A 12,903-nucleotide genomic window follows, 5' to 3' on the forward strand; every position below is an offset into this window, starting at 1 on the left:
AAGCTTCCCAGTCAAAGATGTATCTGTGTACTCTGGCTTGAAAATCTGACCACTCTGGAAAAGAGTTTTGTCAACGGGTCAGATCTCAGGCTCCCTGCAGGACCGGGTTCACTGAAGTGCCCTGACTTGAACATGTGCACTTGTGAAAATTTGACGCAAGCAATTCTTTGGAAATACATAACATTGCTACTCAGCTACAGGACTGGGAAATCAAGTTCTTTGAGAGGAAGAATTAAAAAAAAGATTGAGAGAGACAAGAAATGTGACCACCCTTCTTACATTTTAAGTAGCTGTAGGTACCTGTGTGTTCCAGTTAGATTTTCCTCCCTCAGTGCCATAAATGTATGGCTGGCAGTGTGGGATCCCATATTTATTATTTCTTAGCTTTTATTTCATACGCTCAGTGAAGAATGTTGGTACCAGTGTCAGGGATTTATGTTTTGTGTTTAATTTTGATTGCTGTTTTCTTTCCTTCAAATTCAGTCTGATATTCAAGAATGGAGATCTCTCTTCCCTTTTCTGTTTTTCAGACAGTACCACCATTAACAAAAGTGTTGGCAGCAAAATTTCATCCTTTGTGATATTTGCATAGCTTCTTTCCTTCAAAGCGTGCTTTAGTGAAACCTGGGCAAAGTAATTTCCCCTCAGAGGGTTTGCTCAAGCGAGACTGATGGGAGTTTAATGAATAGCTTAACTGAGGATGCACAGAGGCAACTGCAGCCTGCTGAGTGCTCCTCTCCACTGTGTTTATTTTGCGGTACTAACTGCAGCAGTCAGTCCAGCCTTCAGCCTGATCGTCCATTCAGTTTGATCAGTTTACTCTGCAGTAACTCCACTGAAGCCACCAACATTATTCCAGACTTACACCAGAGTGAAGGCAAGGAGGATCACTGTACTCCTGTTTTTGACCCTGACTCTGGATAAAATACCAGAAAGGTAGTTGCTAAGTGCTGCTTTTTTGGAGTAGTCACAATTTGAAATACACTTCTCTTTTAATAATGTTCTCAATTTCTTGAGGTCAAATAAAAGTAATAGGTACTAATACTCTTTTTCCTGATCATATTTTGTATTCCCTGTAGCTTATTAGTAATATAAGCAAACAGTTAAAATAAGTGCAGAGCAATTGCTTCAGAAGTATCTATTAAAAAATCCAACTCATTATGGGAATTGTCATAGGGAAATAATTGCCATAAAGACATCTTAATGCCATTAGCAAGCTGTAGGTATTCCCCCTATGAAACAAGTAACTGTCTTCCCACACATTTAATATAACTAGCTTAATGAGTTTCAACTGGTGCCATTTGTTGGTTCCTAGAGAACGTATAATCAAATTTTATGTCAAAGGACCCTGGTTTATCTCTTATTTCATCACAGCTAGGTCTCTGGCGTAAAGCAGATTGCCTCTACTGAACAAATTCACTCACAAATATATTGTCCAAAACAATATATTGTACATGTGGAAAAAAGGCATTTTTACAGCTCGCTTCCGTTTGTGATTGGACAGGACTATAAAAGTTGAAGGCTGTTGTAGATTTAGCATACAGGCTTTCCCTCTGCAGTCTGTTGTCCTGATGGGATTGCCCATTCTGCTGCCTATGTACAAAGGGAAGAATAGTCCCACTGGCAATTTAAGAGTCCTTACCAGAGGGAAAATGAGCCACATTTTAGAGGCAAACATACCTGGTGCAACTAATGGGAAGAATGACAAAACACCCACAAGCTAACGCCACCAACAGGTTCAGAAATAACTTATCCTGTTTGTTTCTGGTTTTCTTCAGGAGGAAGAAACACACAAAGGAAATCTTCAAAGGTGAGTAAAACTTACAGGGAAAAACCCAGCAAATATTCAGCTGCCAGAGCTATAGCTCTCTGGTGCCCAAACCACAAACCCAGGGTGTAGCTGTGTTGCCTCCTAAGCAGCCTACAAGCCAGATTAATGGATTTACCCAGGGATTAATTTGTCTCAATATGCTTCTCTTCTACTCTGATTAACTAGGGCCACATTCAGCTGTGGTGCAAAGATCAAACTGTATGAAAGTGCATGAAGCTGCAGCTTACTCTGAAGGCTATGCCTACCTTAGCAAGCAGCGCAGAGCTGTAGACATCGATATACAGAGGAAAACAGTTGATGCTGAGGACCTGACATGCCCCTGCATGTCAGAGAGATTTTGCTTTGGACTAGTGCTGGTCTGACCCCATGGGCTGAATACCCACCTAACCCTACAGTGCATTAGTTGTGCTTCTGGAGAGCATCTTCCAGCTTGCTTTCATCCCAAAGGAATCCAGCTCATGCTCTCTGACATTGCCGCCCCAATGCAAATCAGAGCATCTGAATAGGAAATCCACTTCAAAACTGTGCTTCTGATCTCACCTGACTCCCTGTAGCGTAGATGCACCCTAACTGCAGCTGGTGCTCTTGATGAAAAACTCACAGTGTGATTTTACTGTATCCTCTGGATCACTGATACATAAAAACCACTGCCTGCTGAATCCTCACCCAGCTTGAGTTATCTCATTGAGCTGATTCTGATAACTACACTCATTTCCATTTTTAGGTAGTCCCATTCAGAAAGCTTCTTTCTCGGTTTGATTTCTTTGTAAAACAAAGCAGTAGGACAACTCAGCTGAATGCTTTGTGATTTGTACAAACTAGCAAAATGCAGGAAAGCCAAAAATCCAGCATTATCACAAAATGATTCCCTTTGGCTGAATTGTAGCACTAGCTCAACTCGCCAAATGTAACAGTGTCTAGGCTAGGTGTCTGACACTGCTATGCACCAGCAACTCCGGCAGTCTCAGGAGCGGGGGTGGACTTGTCCATTTCCCAGCAAGTCAGAAGTACTCCACCCTTGCTTTGAAAAGCGTGCCTTGTGTTGCCACAAGCACCCACAGATACTGACACAAGCACTCACTTTCTGTGAATGATATATATCTTAAATGGATCCTACTGCTTCATATTTCAGACATTTGCCAAGCAGTAATCCATGAGAAAACAGTAAATTAAGAGCCATTAATAAACCATTTGTTACTATTAATGACACATCAGGAATGCTTGCATTTCACAGCTATTTTGACGATAATGTAAGGGAACTAATGAAAGAGAGGGCTGAAACAGTTTTAGATTATAAGCAGATGGTAAAAGTCGGGTTTCCTGAGTTGGGTTGCTGCTGAAAGTAAGTTGCTCTGTGTGCATTTCCGAGCTTATGAGTGACCCTCTCATGTTCCCCTCTCCAGGGCAATGTCCGTTTCTTCCATGTCAGAATTTCAGCGCCTGATGGATATTTCTCCATTCCTACCAGAAAAAAACTTGCCTTCATCCAGCAGCAAAGATGACATAACCCCTCCCCTGTCTCCTGATGATCTGAAATACATCGAGGAGTTCAACAAGAACTGGGATTACAGTAACACTAGGAACCATGGTGGGGCCACCGAGAAGCCTGCAGAAGGCTGGGCAGAAAGGACAGAAATTGGGAAAGCTGGGAATGATCCTGCTTCAGATCCCTTCCAGGCATCATCATGGTACCTCACCACCAGTGTCACTATGACAACTAACACCATGACCAGCCCAGAGCACTGCCAGAAGCAGCCAACGAGGAGTCACGGTGTAACCGAAAAAATGGGAGTTCGGGTCTTTCACAGCCCACCGGTTGTCCGTAGGTTTGATAACTCAGTGATAGCTGGCAGTGAAGGGAAAAACCAGGTTGAGCCGGATTTCCTGTTTTCTGTGACCAAAGCTATGGGGAATGTCACTGAGACAAAAGGTGCTTCCTCGGATATGTTTGGAAGATGGTCTTGTCATAAGGATTTTCTGGAGAGTGGTCTTCATCCCATTGAACGTCCTATTTGCACTACTGTGGGCTTTGCCTCACCCTTGCACAGCTTGGAGATGTCCAAAAACATGAGCGACGATATGAAGGAGGTGGCTTTCTCTGTCCGAAATGCAATACGCTCTAATTCAACAGAGCCTCAGTTTAAGGACACCGCATGTCAAACCAACGGTATGAGAACAACAGGGACACAGACCACCCAGACGATCAGCGTTGGCTTGCAGACGGAAACCCTGCGCAGTATCACCAGCAGTCCACACAAGTGTCTGACACCAAAGGGGGGGTCCACGCCTGTCTCTTCACCATCCAGAAGCCTAAGAAGCAGGCAAGTGACCCCCGTCATTGAAAAGGTCCAGGCTAAGTTTGAACGCACATGCTGCTCCCCCAAATACGGCTCTCCAAAGCTGCAAAGAAAAGTCCTTCCCAAATCAGACCAGCCAAATAACCGGACTTTGCCTGGCACACCTCAGAAAGGATTCAGCGAGTCCGCTTGGGCTAGATCAACTACCACAAGGGAGAGTCCTGTCCACACCACTATCAACGATGGCCTCTCCAGTTTGTTCAACATTATTGACCATAGCCCCATCTTTCATGAGACCTTCCAAAAATGCCCCAGGTCTAGCAGCCGGTCCAGGTCAGCAGAACCCAGACCAGAACTGGGCCCAGTGCAGGAGCCATGTACAAATGCTCGTGGCAGATCACCCAGTCCTCTCCGGTTGGGGACAGAGACACAAAAGGAAGAAGGGGCTGAGGTGACAAGTATCAGGCAGGATTTATCTGCTCCTCCAGGGTACACGCTTGCAGAAAATGCTGCCAGGATCTTGAATAAGAAACTTTTGGAGCATGCCTTAAAGGAAGAGAGAAGGCTACCTTCACACAGCCCACCAAATCTTAGCAATGACAACAGCACAGGAGAAATTGTCAAAGTAGATCCAGGGTCCATAGAGGTAATGAGTTTGTTTGTTTTTCCTCCTATAGCTAAATGCACTCTTCTTTGAACAAATGCATTGTGAGATGTCTTGCAGTCCTAGTTAGTATTGCAATGAATATCCTAGTCCTGTCATGGTACCACCAGCGAGTCGCAGTCATGAAACTATTGGATTAGCCACTGAAGAACTCATTAAAGAATTGAGTTTCTAACCTGACAGCTTATCAGGCTTGAAAGCATCAGAAGAGCTTTATCCATTACAGGATAAAGATGCCTTTACAGGATAAAGATGCCTTTACAGGATAAAAATGGTTCTCCCCTGTACGGCTGGGATACGAGTTTTCTGTCCCAAAATACATCACATGTTACAGGTTCTCTAGGGACTCAAGTAGATTTCTCTTTTATGCTGGATGGAAGGGTAGACTTCTCCTCCTACACAGGAATGGGTGTTAGCAAGTTTGTGTGAAAAATAGTCTCTACAATACCCTGAACCAAAACTTCAGGGCCTTCAGCATACCTTTTCTGGATGTATCTGATCAAGTTTGGCTCGGGTCTGTGAACGTGATTAAATGGCATGACATTTGGTACCTACTGTTGCTGCCTCATAAACATGAGAAAAAGGAAAAAAAACCCAAAAGATAATCGACAAGCACATACCTAATTAGCGTTTAAGAACTCTTTATTGGTATCTTGCTGTCAACAGCGTTAACAGTCATCATCTGTCTCAGCAAGTACGCCCAGGTATCGAGGGTCAGAGTCTCAGGTACAGTAATGTGCTAGAGCAATCAACAAAACAGAGGGGGAAATGATGGACAAAAGCTTTCAGTTATCAGTTATTCAGTTATTAAGCCTCCTGTTTCTGGTGAACCTTTGTACCCCTAAGACTGCTGGCCTGAGGAGGCCTGAAGAAGCTGAATTATGCCCAGATCTTACCAGTGCTTGTTGCCTTTCTGGCGCAGCACTGAAATGGCCTGTGCCCTCCTGATCAGTGATAGCCCCCCGGGCAGGGGCAGGAGCCCGTCATCCTCTCTGCCCCATGCTGCCCCTTTAGCATTCTGATGTTTTGTTGGGCCCCAGCCACAGGGCAACAGCTCCTCCTTGACCCTTGCGTGCACCGGACATCCCACCATGGCCTCGCTGGGCTCACCTCTACCACTCCTGCCTCAGCTAGCCTCAGGGGAAGGTTCAAACCCCATTTTCTAACTCAACATTTGGCTTGAAGGATTTGTGGGTACCCAGGCGCTGAGACTTTTGATCTGCAGTTTGCCTTGTACTAGTGGGTGCTTTCCATGGGCAATGGGTTCCTGGTTTGCAGGTACTGCTCAGAGGACGTGATCTTTTTTGCCTAACAGAGGATCTAAAGCTGAGGATATATTCCCTATATGCAGTTTAAAGAGATATAAATAAGAAAGTTTGTACATATAAAAAAGAAACTACATGCACTTTATAATTAACAGCGAATAAAAGTGGGCTTTATGCACAAACCTCAGAGTGAATAAAAGTGGAAAGCAGTCTCATTTATGTGACTCTTTCTAGCTATCTGAATTTTGTCCTTGGTTTGAAATACTGGGAATGCACTAATGGTCCTTATTAGAAAGTGTGTTGTACTCTTACAGGTTCAACTCAGCTTTGCCTTCAAGGCATCCCTGGAAGCTCTTGATTTCCTCCTGCAGCTTTTAGATGTCTGGTCAGATTTCAAGTATGAATAAACGGGTGTCATCCCATGACATCAGAAACTGCTGTTGGCAAAATACAGCTAGTGTCAGTACCTGAGTTTTATGTACAGAGATTTGGGTCAATGCTGTTTAGCAAAAACTCATTGACCATCAACCTGGTAGAAAATTGCTCCTCTTTGTGAATTCTCAGTATCTTTTGCCTTTTCTTTTTTGAGTTCCCAGCCTCAGAGCTAAGACTTGGTTTTCCTTGCAACTCTTACTCGGTCGCTCTAACCATTGTCTAGATGCACAGGTTATTATGAACTTTGGATGGTCTTGTCATTTCTCAGGAATGTGCATTGAAGAGGAAGGGCGTGGGTGTTCACACAATGAAGTTAGTTTTTCCTAGGTGAGGCGGTGCTCTACAAGACGTACTTAATGGAGCATGGGTTTGCTGCTGAAAACAAAACCACAAATAAATTTAGACTCTGGAGATGTCTTGGGCTATTTATGGATTACACTAACCACACAAATTACACTTTGTACAAATTCCACTTTGCACATTTTGTACAAAGCCAGAGGAGTTCAGCGAATGATGGCCTTGGAGGAGGCAGGCTGTGCTTGGGGCAGTGTCATGTCAGCACTGCCCCTGCCACCCTCCTGTAGATCCCTGCTCTGCTTCCCCCTCACCTGTTGGTTTCTGTCCAAGACAAGTGACCTTCTTACCACCAAATGCCTTCTTGTTTCTGCAGTTGTGGCATGGTATATTAATGACTTTTAGACTTGCGTGGAGCACCTGTTGGTGGCTTTTCTTTAATTTGAGCTTCTGAGTAGTGTAATTACATTTTTATAGTCCTGCTGCAAATATGAAATACATTTCGTACATACATTTAAATATTTACATACATATGTATGTGTGCATGAGTGTATATGCATACAGAGTAGTAATAACTTTGTATTTTCTAACTTGCCCAGAGCTGCTTACAAGCAAATTCATGTTCACCCAGTGCAGCCTACTAGTGTCTTATCCTCCTAATTCAGCAAACCATTGTCTTACTTGCGTATCATGGGATTTATAAATATTACTATTAAAAATGCAGATTAGCATTACCTAACTAACAACGTAAGTGCTGTATGAACATTTTAATTCCATGACTAGCAAGGGTGTAAATCATGGAGGTTACACAACAGTCCTGTTATGGGGGTCAGACTCATTTCTGGAGGCAGCACCGTGAAAAGACCATCCAAAGACCCACAGAGGAGAGGGCGGCTGCTGCATCCTTTGCTTGCCGGGGCAGAGCAATTGCCGCACACTTGCCACTGAACCGTTCAGCATGGGACAGGAAATGTTGAAAAGAAGGGAAGGTGTTGCCAGAGTTAAAGGTTTTTTGCTTTAGTTTGAGTCTCCCATCCAGGATCACTGTTAAAGAGGAGCAAGGGAGAAGGGTGAGGCAAAGGTCTTTCATGAAACCTAAGCAACATAAGCATGAGCAACAAACACAAAGTATTGGTTGCTTTTTCGCTTGTTAAAGATTTCCTAAGCATAAATTCTCTTTTGAAATCAAACAAAGCAAAAAAATTACAACTTATCCTTCTTTCATAGTAATGTGGTTTTTCCCTAGCCTTAATCAAGGTTGACAAAGGATAACAGATGTCTTTCCCTGCTGAGTGGAAATGTTTGGTTTGTTTAATGCTATGTCCACTTCTGAGACTGTGTTAGGATTGTAAGAGGTTGGTTGGTTTGCTTCCTTCCTTTCTAAATCCTTTTCTGCTGATGATTTACCTTTTATTTTTGATTATTAGTTTCCCTGTGATAACAGCGGTAACATGATCTGAGTGGGTAGTAACATCTGGAGACTTCTTCCTTGCTGACATGAAACCTTCACTTTAAAAAAATAATTGATTAAAACAGTTCTTTCCAACCTACTTGCTTTCTTTTTCTTTTCTGTCTGTTCTGTCCAGAACCAAACTGTCTTATTAACTGCCCCCTGGGGACTCTAACCCTGCCTGCCTCACTGCTGTAAGTCCTTTCTACCTTGTTTCCAGAGCTTTCCGAAAGCTATCATTTCTGAACGTGTGGGTTTAACAAAGGGAAGTAAATGACCACAGCTCCGGAGGTACCAGTGCGCACTCAGCATCACTGTGGGGTCCTTCGCAGGCACCGGTCAGGCAGCGCTCAGGACAGGAGCCCATCTGCCATCTCCTGCGGCAGCACAGGCTATGAAGAGGTCACACTTAAGTCAAAATTTGCGCTGTTGGGATTTTTGTTAAACTTTAAAAAATTAGCAGATTTTAAGACCAATATAAAGGTATGTGAGAGTGTTGGGAAGGGATTCAGATTTGTAACAAACTTTTTTTCTTTTTTTTTTTTTTTGACAAATGCACAGCACTGTGCAGGGCTTCTGGCTGCCCTGGGGTGCATTCCCTCCAGCCGTGGCTACAGCAGTGGGTGGAGAGGGCTGGGGAGGGGGCTGCAGCACCAGCCCATGGCCAACGGTCACCTCATTAAGCTGTTCCCACCCCAGTTTTGGCCAGTTTCTGGGAGAAGCTGTGCAGACATAAGCTGTGACCATCCACTCCAGATCAGAGCCAGAAAACTGCTTGATTTATTTATTCATTAATACAGGCATAGCCACAGTGGCCGACAGCCTGGTTTAGCAAATAGCTGCAAACTAAATCTGAAATCATCCTTCCCATTTTTAGTGTCCAGCCTAAAAAGTGCTGCCTGTCCATCCACACCCGCAAGCAACCAACAAACTAAACTACCCACGGGATATTAATTTTTCTAAAATCCTTCCTAGCTATGACAGCTACATGTGGTAAGTGAGGAGGGGCTTTCACAAACCCTTCCAGACAGTTTCCTTGTCATGGGATTTCCTTAGCGCACACTGAGGAAGCCACACTGCGGGTGGGAGTGCCTGACTCAGCAGCCAGCACGTTATAAGATTACGCTGCCAGTCAGTTGTTGGCCCTGGAGCAACATCCATCACCAGCGCAGCCTTGCATTGTGCTGGGCATGTGTACATCACAGATAAGACGAGCTTAACCCTGCTGTTCAGTAAAAGCTGACCAACATCTGCAGGCGTGCTGGAGAGAGGCTTTTGAAATGGGAGGCAGCAATGGAAATAAATTTCGTTATCGCCACGCTAACTCTCCTTTACTGCTATGAAACCAGGATAAAGCAGCCAGAAGCAAGCAGCGCTATAGAGATACCGTTTTAAGCAACACTACAGAGATATCATTTTAAGCCACTGTTTAGAAAGAGGCTAAGACAAAACCCACAAATCTCATAGCCTCAATTCATCGTGTTGCACTGCCTGCGAGGTTTGCTGCACATATGGATTTATCTTAATAAATCTGAGTCTAGTGGCAGCTTTCACAGACCATATGTTGCCCCAGTCACAATGGGATAAGGTGAGGTAAGGACACGGAGTCAACCTTCTGGTTAGCAACGATTTATACTTTAGCAAGGTTTGTTGTGAAGTTTAGGATGCAGAGATGGGGTGGGAGGCGAGGATGCAGAGAGGCAGCGCTGCAGACCGAGGCTCTGCAGCCCCCCTGACCAGCTTCTGCCATGGTTCGCTGCGAGGGCCCAGGGCAGATAAGCACAGCTCTGGCTTGGACGGTGATGTGCAACTGCAGAGCACCCTGCTAGCTGCGTATTGCCCGAAGGCACTGAGGTTTGCCCTTCGCAGAGGCTTCCCCAAGTCTGATGATGCGCTCTCTCCAAAGCACGCACATACACAAGCTCCATTTCCCGCACCTCAGCTCTGTGTCTTCAAAATTGATCTTCCTGTCATGTAACATTCATGTTTGGTCTTCCCAATGCAACGGAGAGGTTCAATGGCATATCACCTTGTTTGTTCACTGCCAATCACATCATGTTACCTTCTCCAGTATCCTCCATCCCTAGTCACATTTCTCCTTCTCTGCGTGAAATAGTGTGCTGAATCTTTTCCTTCCTACTGTATCGTACTGCTGCTGTGGTTCCCCTGTGCCTTACCATGCCAGAGCTTTTCCTTTGCATTGTGTTGTTTCCAGTCTCTCCATTTATCACCAGTTTGCATTCTGACTTTGAGACTGGTTTTTATTGAACTCTCCTGTCCTTGCCAGTGACTGCTTCTCAGTGTACACATTTCTATAGGTTGACAAACTCCTCTGATTTGCTTTTATAAATTACAAAGGATGTGGTGAAATTCAGAAGCTTGGCTTTGGCACTGCAAGACAGACTGGCTCCCACAATCACTCATCTTGGTGTCAGGAGCATTCGGAGCGAGGCAGGAAGCCTAGCTGTACTAGGAGCAAAGTCATAAATATTAGAGACAATTACCAACTTAGTGCTAGGGTGAAAAATCACAACTACAGATTGTTTCTAATCACAAAGGCAGGCTAACTAAGCCCGAACAGTGGAAAGTTAGTGGAGGAATAAAATTTCCTTTTTCTTCCATTCCTGTGAATGTTGTCTTTAACATACAGTACCACTGAATCCCGTAATTCAGGCTTCAGCAGCTGGCACTAAGAAGTGATGTTCCAGAAGATTAAATCTGTAGGTAAGCCTCATCATTCATCCAGCTGGAGACCATAACTACTCCTGTAGTCATTATTCTGCTGCTAAGAAGTCTGAACTCTGAAGCAGACAAAAGGAGTCAGTAGTAGATTTTCAACCCACTTGCAAATTCCAAACCTGGCCCTTTTATGCCAGGTCAGCCCTTAGATGAATAGTGGATTTTCCTGAATTATCATGCAAATGCACTTTTCTTTTTCTAGCACAAGGAGAACTAGCAAATGGAAGTTTGTCAGCTACTCCAGCTCATCCCAGCGTCTTTCTTTCATTCTCTCCTTACGTGTTCCATAAATCACAGACATATATGCAGATACCTGGAGCCCTCACATGGCCAGATGTTTGCTGCTTGCTTTTGTCCCGCGACATGACAGATGCTTAGCTTAGTTTGAATCTTTTGTTTCTTAATCCTTTGCACACCCAGACAGCCTCTAATGCAAGTCACTAACCGCTGTTTTGCTCTCTTGGCTGCCAAGGAACTACCTTGTTCTGCACTAGCCCCGTCCCTCCAACCCTGCTTCTCCCGGCCAGAGAGACCAGCGAACCGTCGCCCACCTTCGCGATGGGCTTCACATTCCCCTACTGCCTCACAGTCGCAGTCCACCGGAGACCTGACTTCCTCAGAGGAGAGTGGAAGCAAGGAGCCGCCAGCAGAGACCCCCAGCCAGGGAGGCGACCAGCCTGACTCCACACGGGAATAGGGGGGCTGCGACCCGCCTCCACCAGGTCGCCCGCCAGCCGTCTCTGCCCCGAAGGAGAGAGGTCCGCTTGGAGAGGTCAAAGAATGTTCTCAGATGCAGCTGCTGAATGTCTGACCTGGGAAACAGAGTTGTTTCTAGGATGAAACAGTTAATGTGCCTGTAATAACTTAATTTTTTTCATAGCTGAGAAAACTATTTTTGTCTCCATCTTTTCTACATACAGTATATTAACAAAAAAAAAACAACAAAAAAAAAGGTAAAAATGATATAAAGTAAGATTTAAAATAAAATGTAAATTAAGTTTTAAGGGAATTTGAATACGTGCTCGCGCTCTCTCCAAATACTGACTGCCTTTTGGTTATATTTGCACTGTTATGTTTTCGATTTGTGTTTTGGGTTTTTTGGGTTGGACTTTTTTTATTATTTCATGTAAAACTAGGGTCTTAAGTTAATTTTATTCTATTTTAATGTCAGTGTTACTGGTTTTTAAAAGTAAGGTTCTTAAAGATGCTTCAACTGTCTGAAGCGATACCTTTTAAGTAGTGAAGAAAGCCATTAAGCTCGTTCACTAGGCTTGTATTAATTGAGATGGAGGGAAATACAGGTAAACACAAGGAAAAGTGTAAAAAAAAGAATGCCTCAGAAAGTCTTACGGAGTTAGCTGTAAAATACACCTACAATACTTGACTTGCATGCCTCTGGGTCCTCGCACTTTAGTGCATGTACATACTGCTACTGTACCATCACATAAATGTGAGTCAAACTGTTTCACTGTAATATTGTTGTGAATTTACCTGTACTGTACTTTTATTGTTGGTATTCTTGCATTGACTATACAAAAGGAGTTTTTAAATTATTGTTAGCAGTTCAGCTGGCTATGTACAGCATTTACTGAGAACTTCCTCTGTTTTGGGAAAACCATGGAGATCTCTGGGCATACTAAATTGTAACCGGTCTTGTTTAAGAGTCTGTTGGAGACCATGTGAAGTGGAAATAAACCCCTCAGTATTTACAAGCTGCTCGAGTGCCTTGTGATGTTTTTTTTTACGATTGTACTTCCCAGGTTCATGTAACTGGGGGGAGAAAAGCCCCCAGACTCCTCCTTTATTCATATGGGAAGAATGCTTCTTTACATGAAATAATCATGGCAACACCAAATAGTATGCTGTGCTCTGCAGAGTCCTGTGAGCACTGGATCAGGCCATGGGAAAGTTTCTGAATTTCCTCACCG

At 44.0% G+C, this 12,903-nt stretch overlaps 1 protein-coding gene across 5 annotated transcripts in view; it reads left to right on the forward strand.

The window, feature by feature from the left end:
- MTCL1 (microtubule crosslinking factor 1) overlaps positions 1–12,687 on the forward strand; it is a 118,949-nt gene extending 106,262 nt beyond the window's left edge. For 2 of the 5 annotated variants that reach the window (XM_037380568.1, XM_037380567.1), the window contains 4 exons: positions 1,779–1,810; positions 3,235–4,774; positions 8,373–8,430; positions 11,448–12,687. In XM_037380568.1, coding sequence (XP_037236465.1) covers positions 1,779–1,810; positions 3,235–4,774; positions 8,373–8,411 — 1,611 coding nt within the window. In that variant the 3' untranslated portion in view covers positions 8,412–8,430; positions 11,448–12,687. Of the gene's footprint in view, positions 1–1,778; positions 1,811–3,234; positions 4,775–8,372; positions 8,431–8,456 lie in introns of all 5 variants that reach the window. The other 3 variants (XM_037380565.1, XM_037380564.1, XM_037380566.1) reach the window with 2 other exon arrangements.
- Positions 12,688–12,903: the final 216 nt, after the last annotated feature.

The sequence above is a fragment of the Falco rusticolus genome, chromosome 3 (genome assembly GCF_015220075.1).
Source record: "Falco rusticolus isolate bFalRus1 chromosome 3, bFalRus1.pri, whole genome shotgun sequence".
Classification (NCBI taxonomy): domain Eukaryota; kingdom Metazoa; phylum Chordata; class Aves; order Falconiformes; family Falconidae; genus Falco; species Falco rusticolus.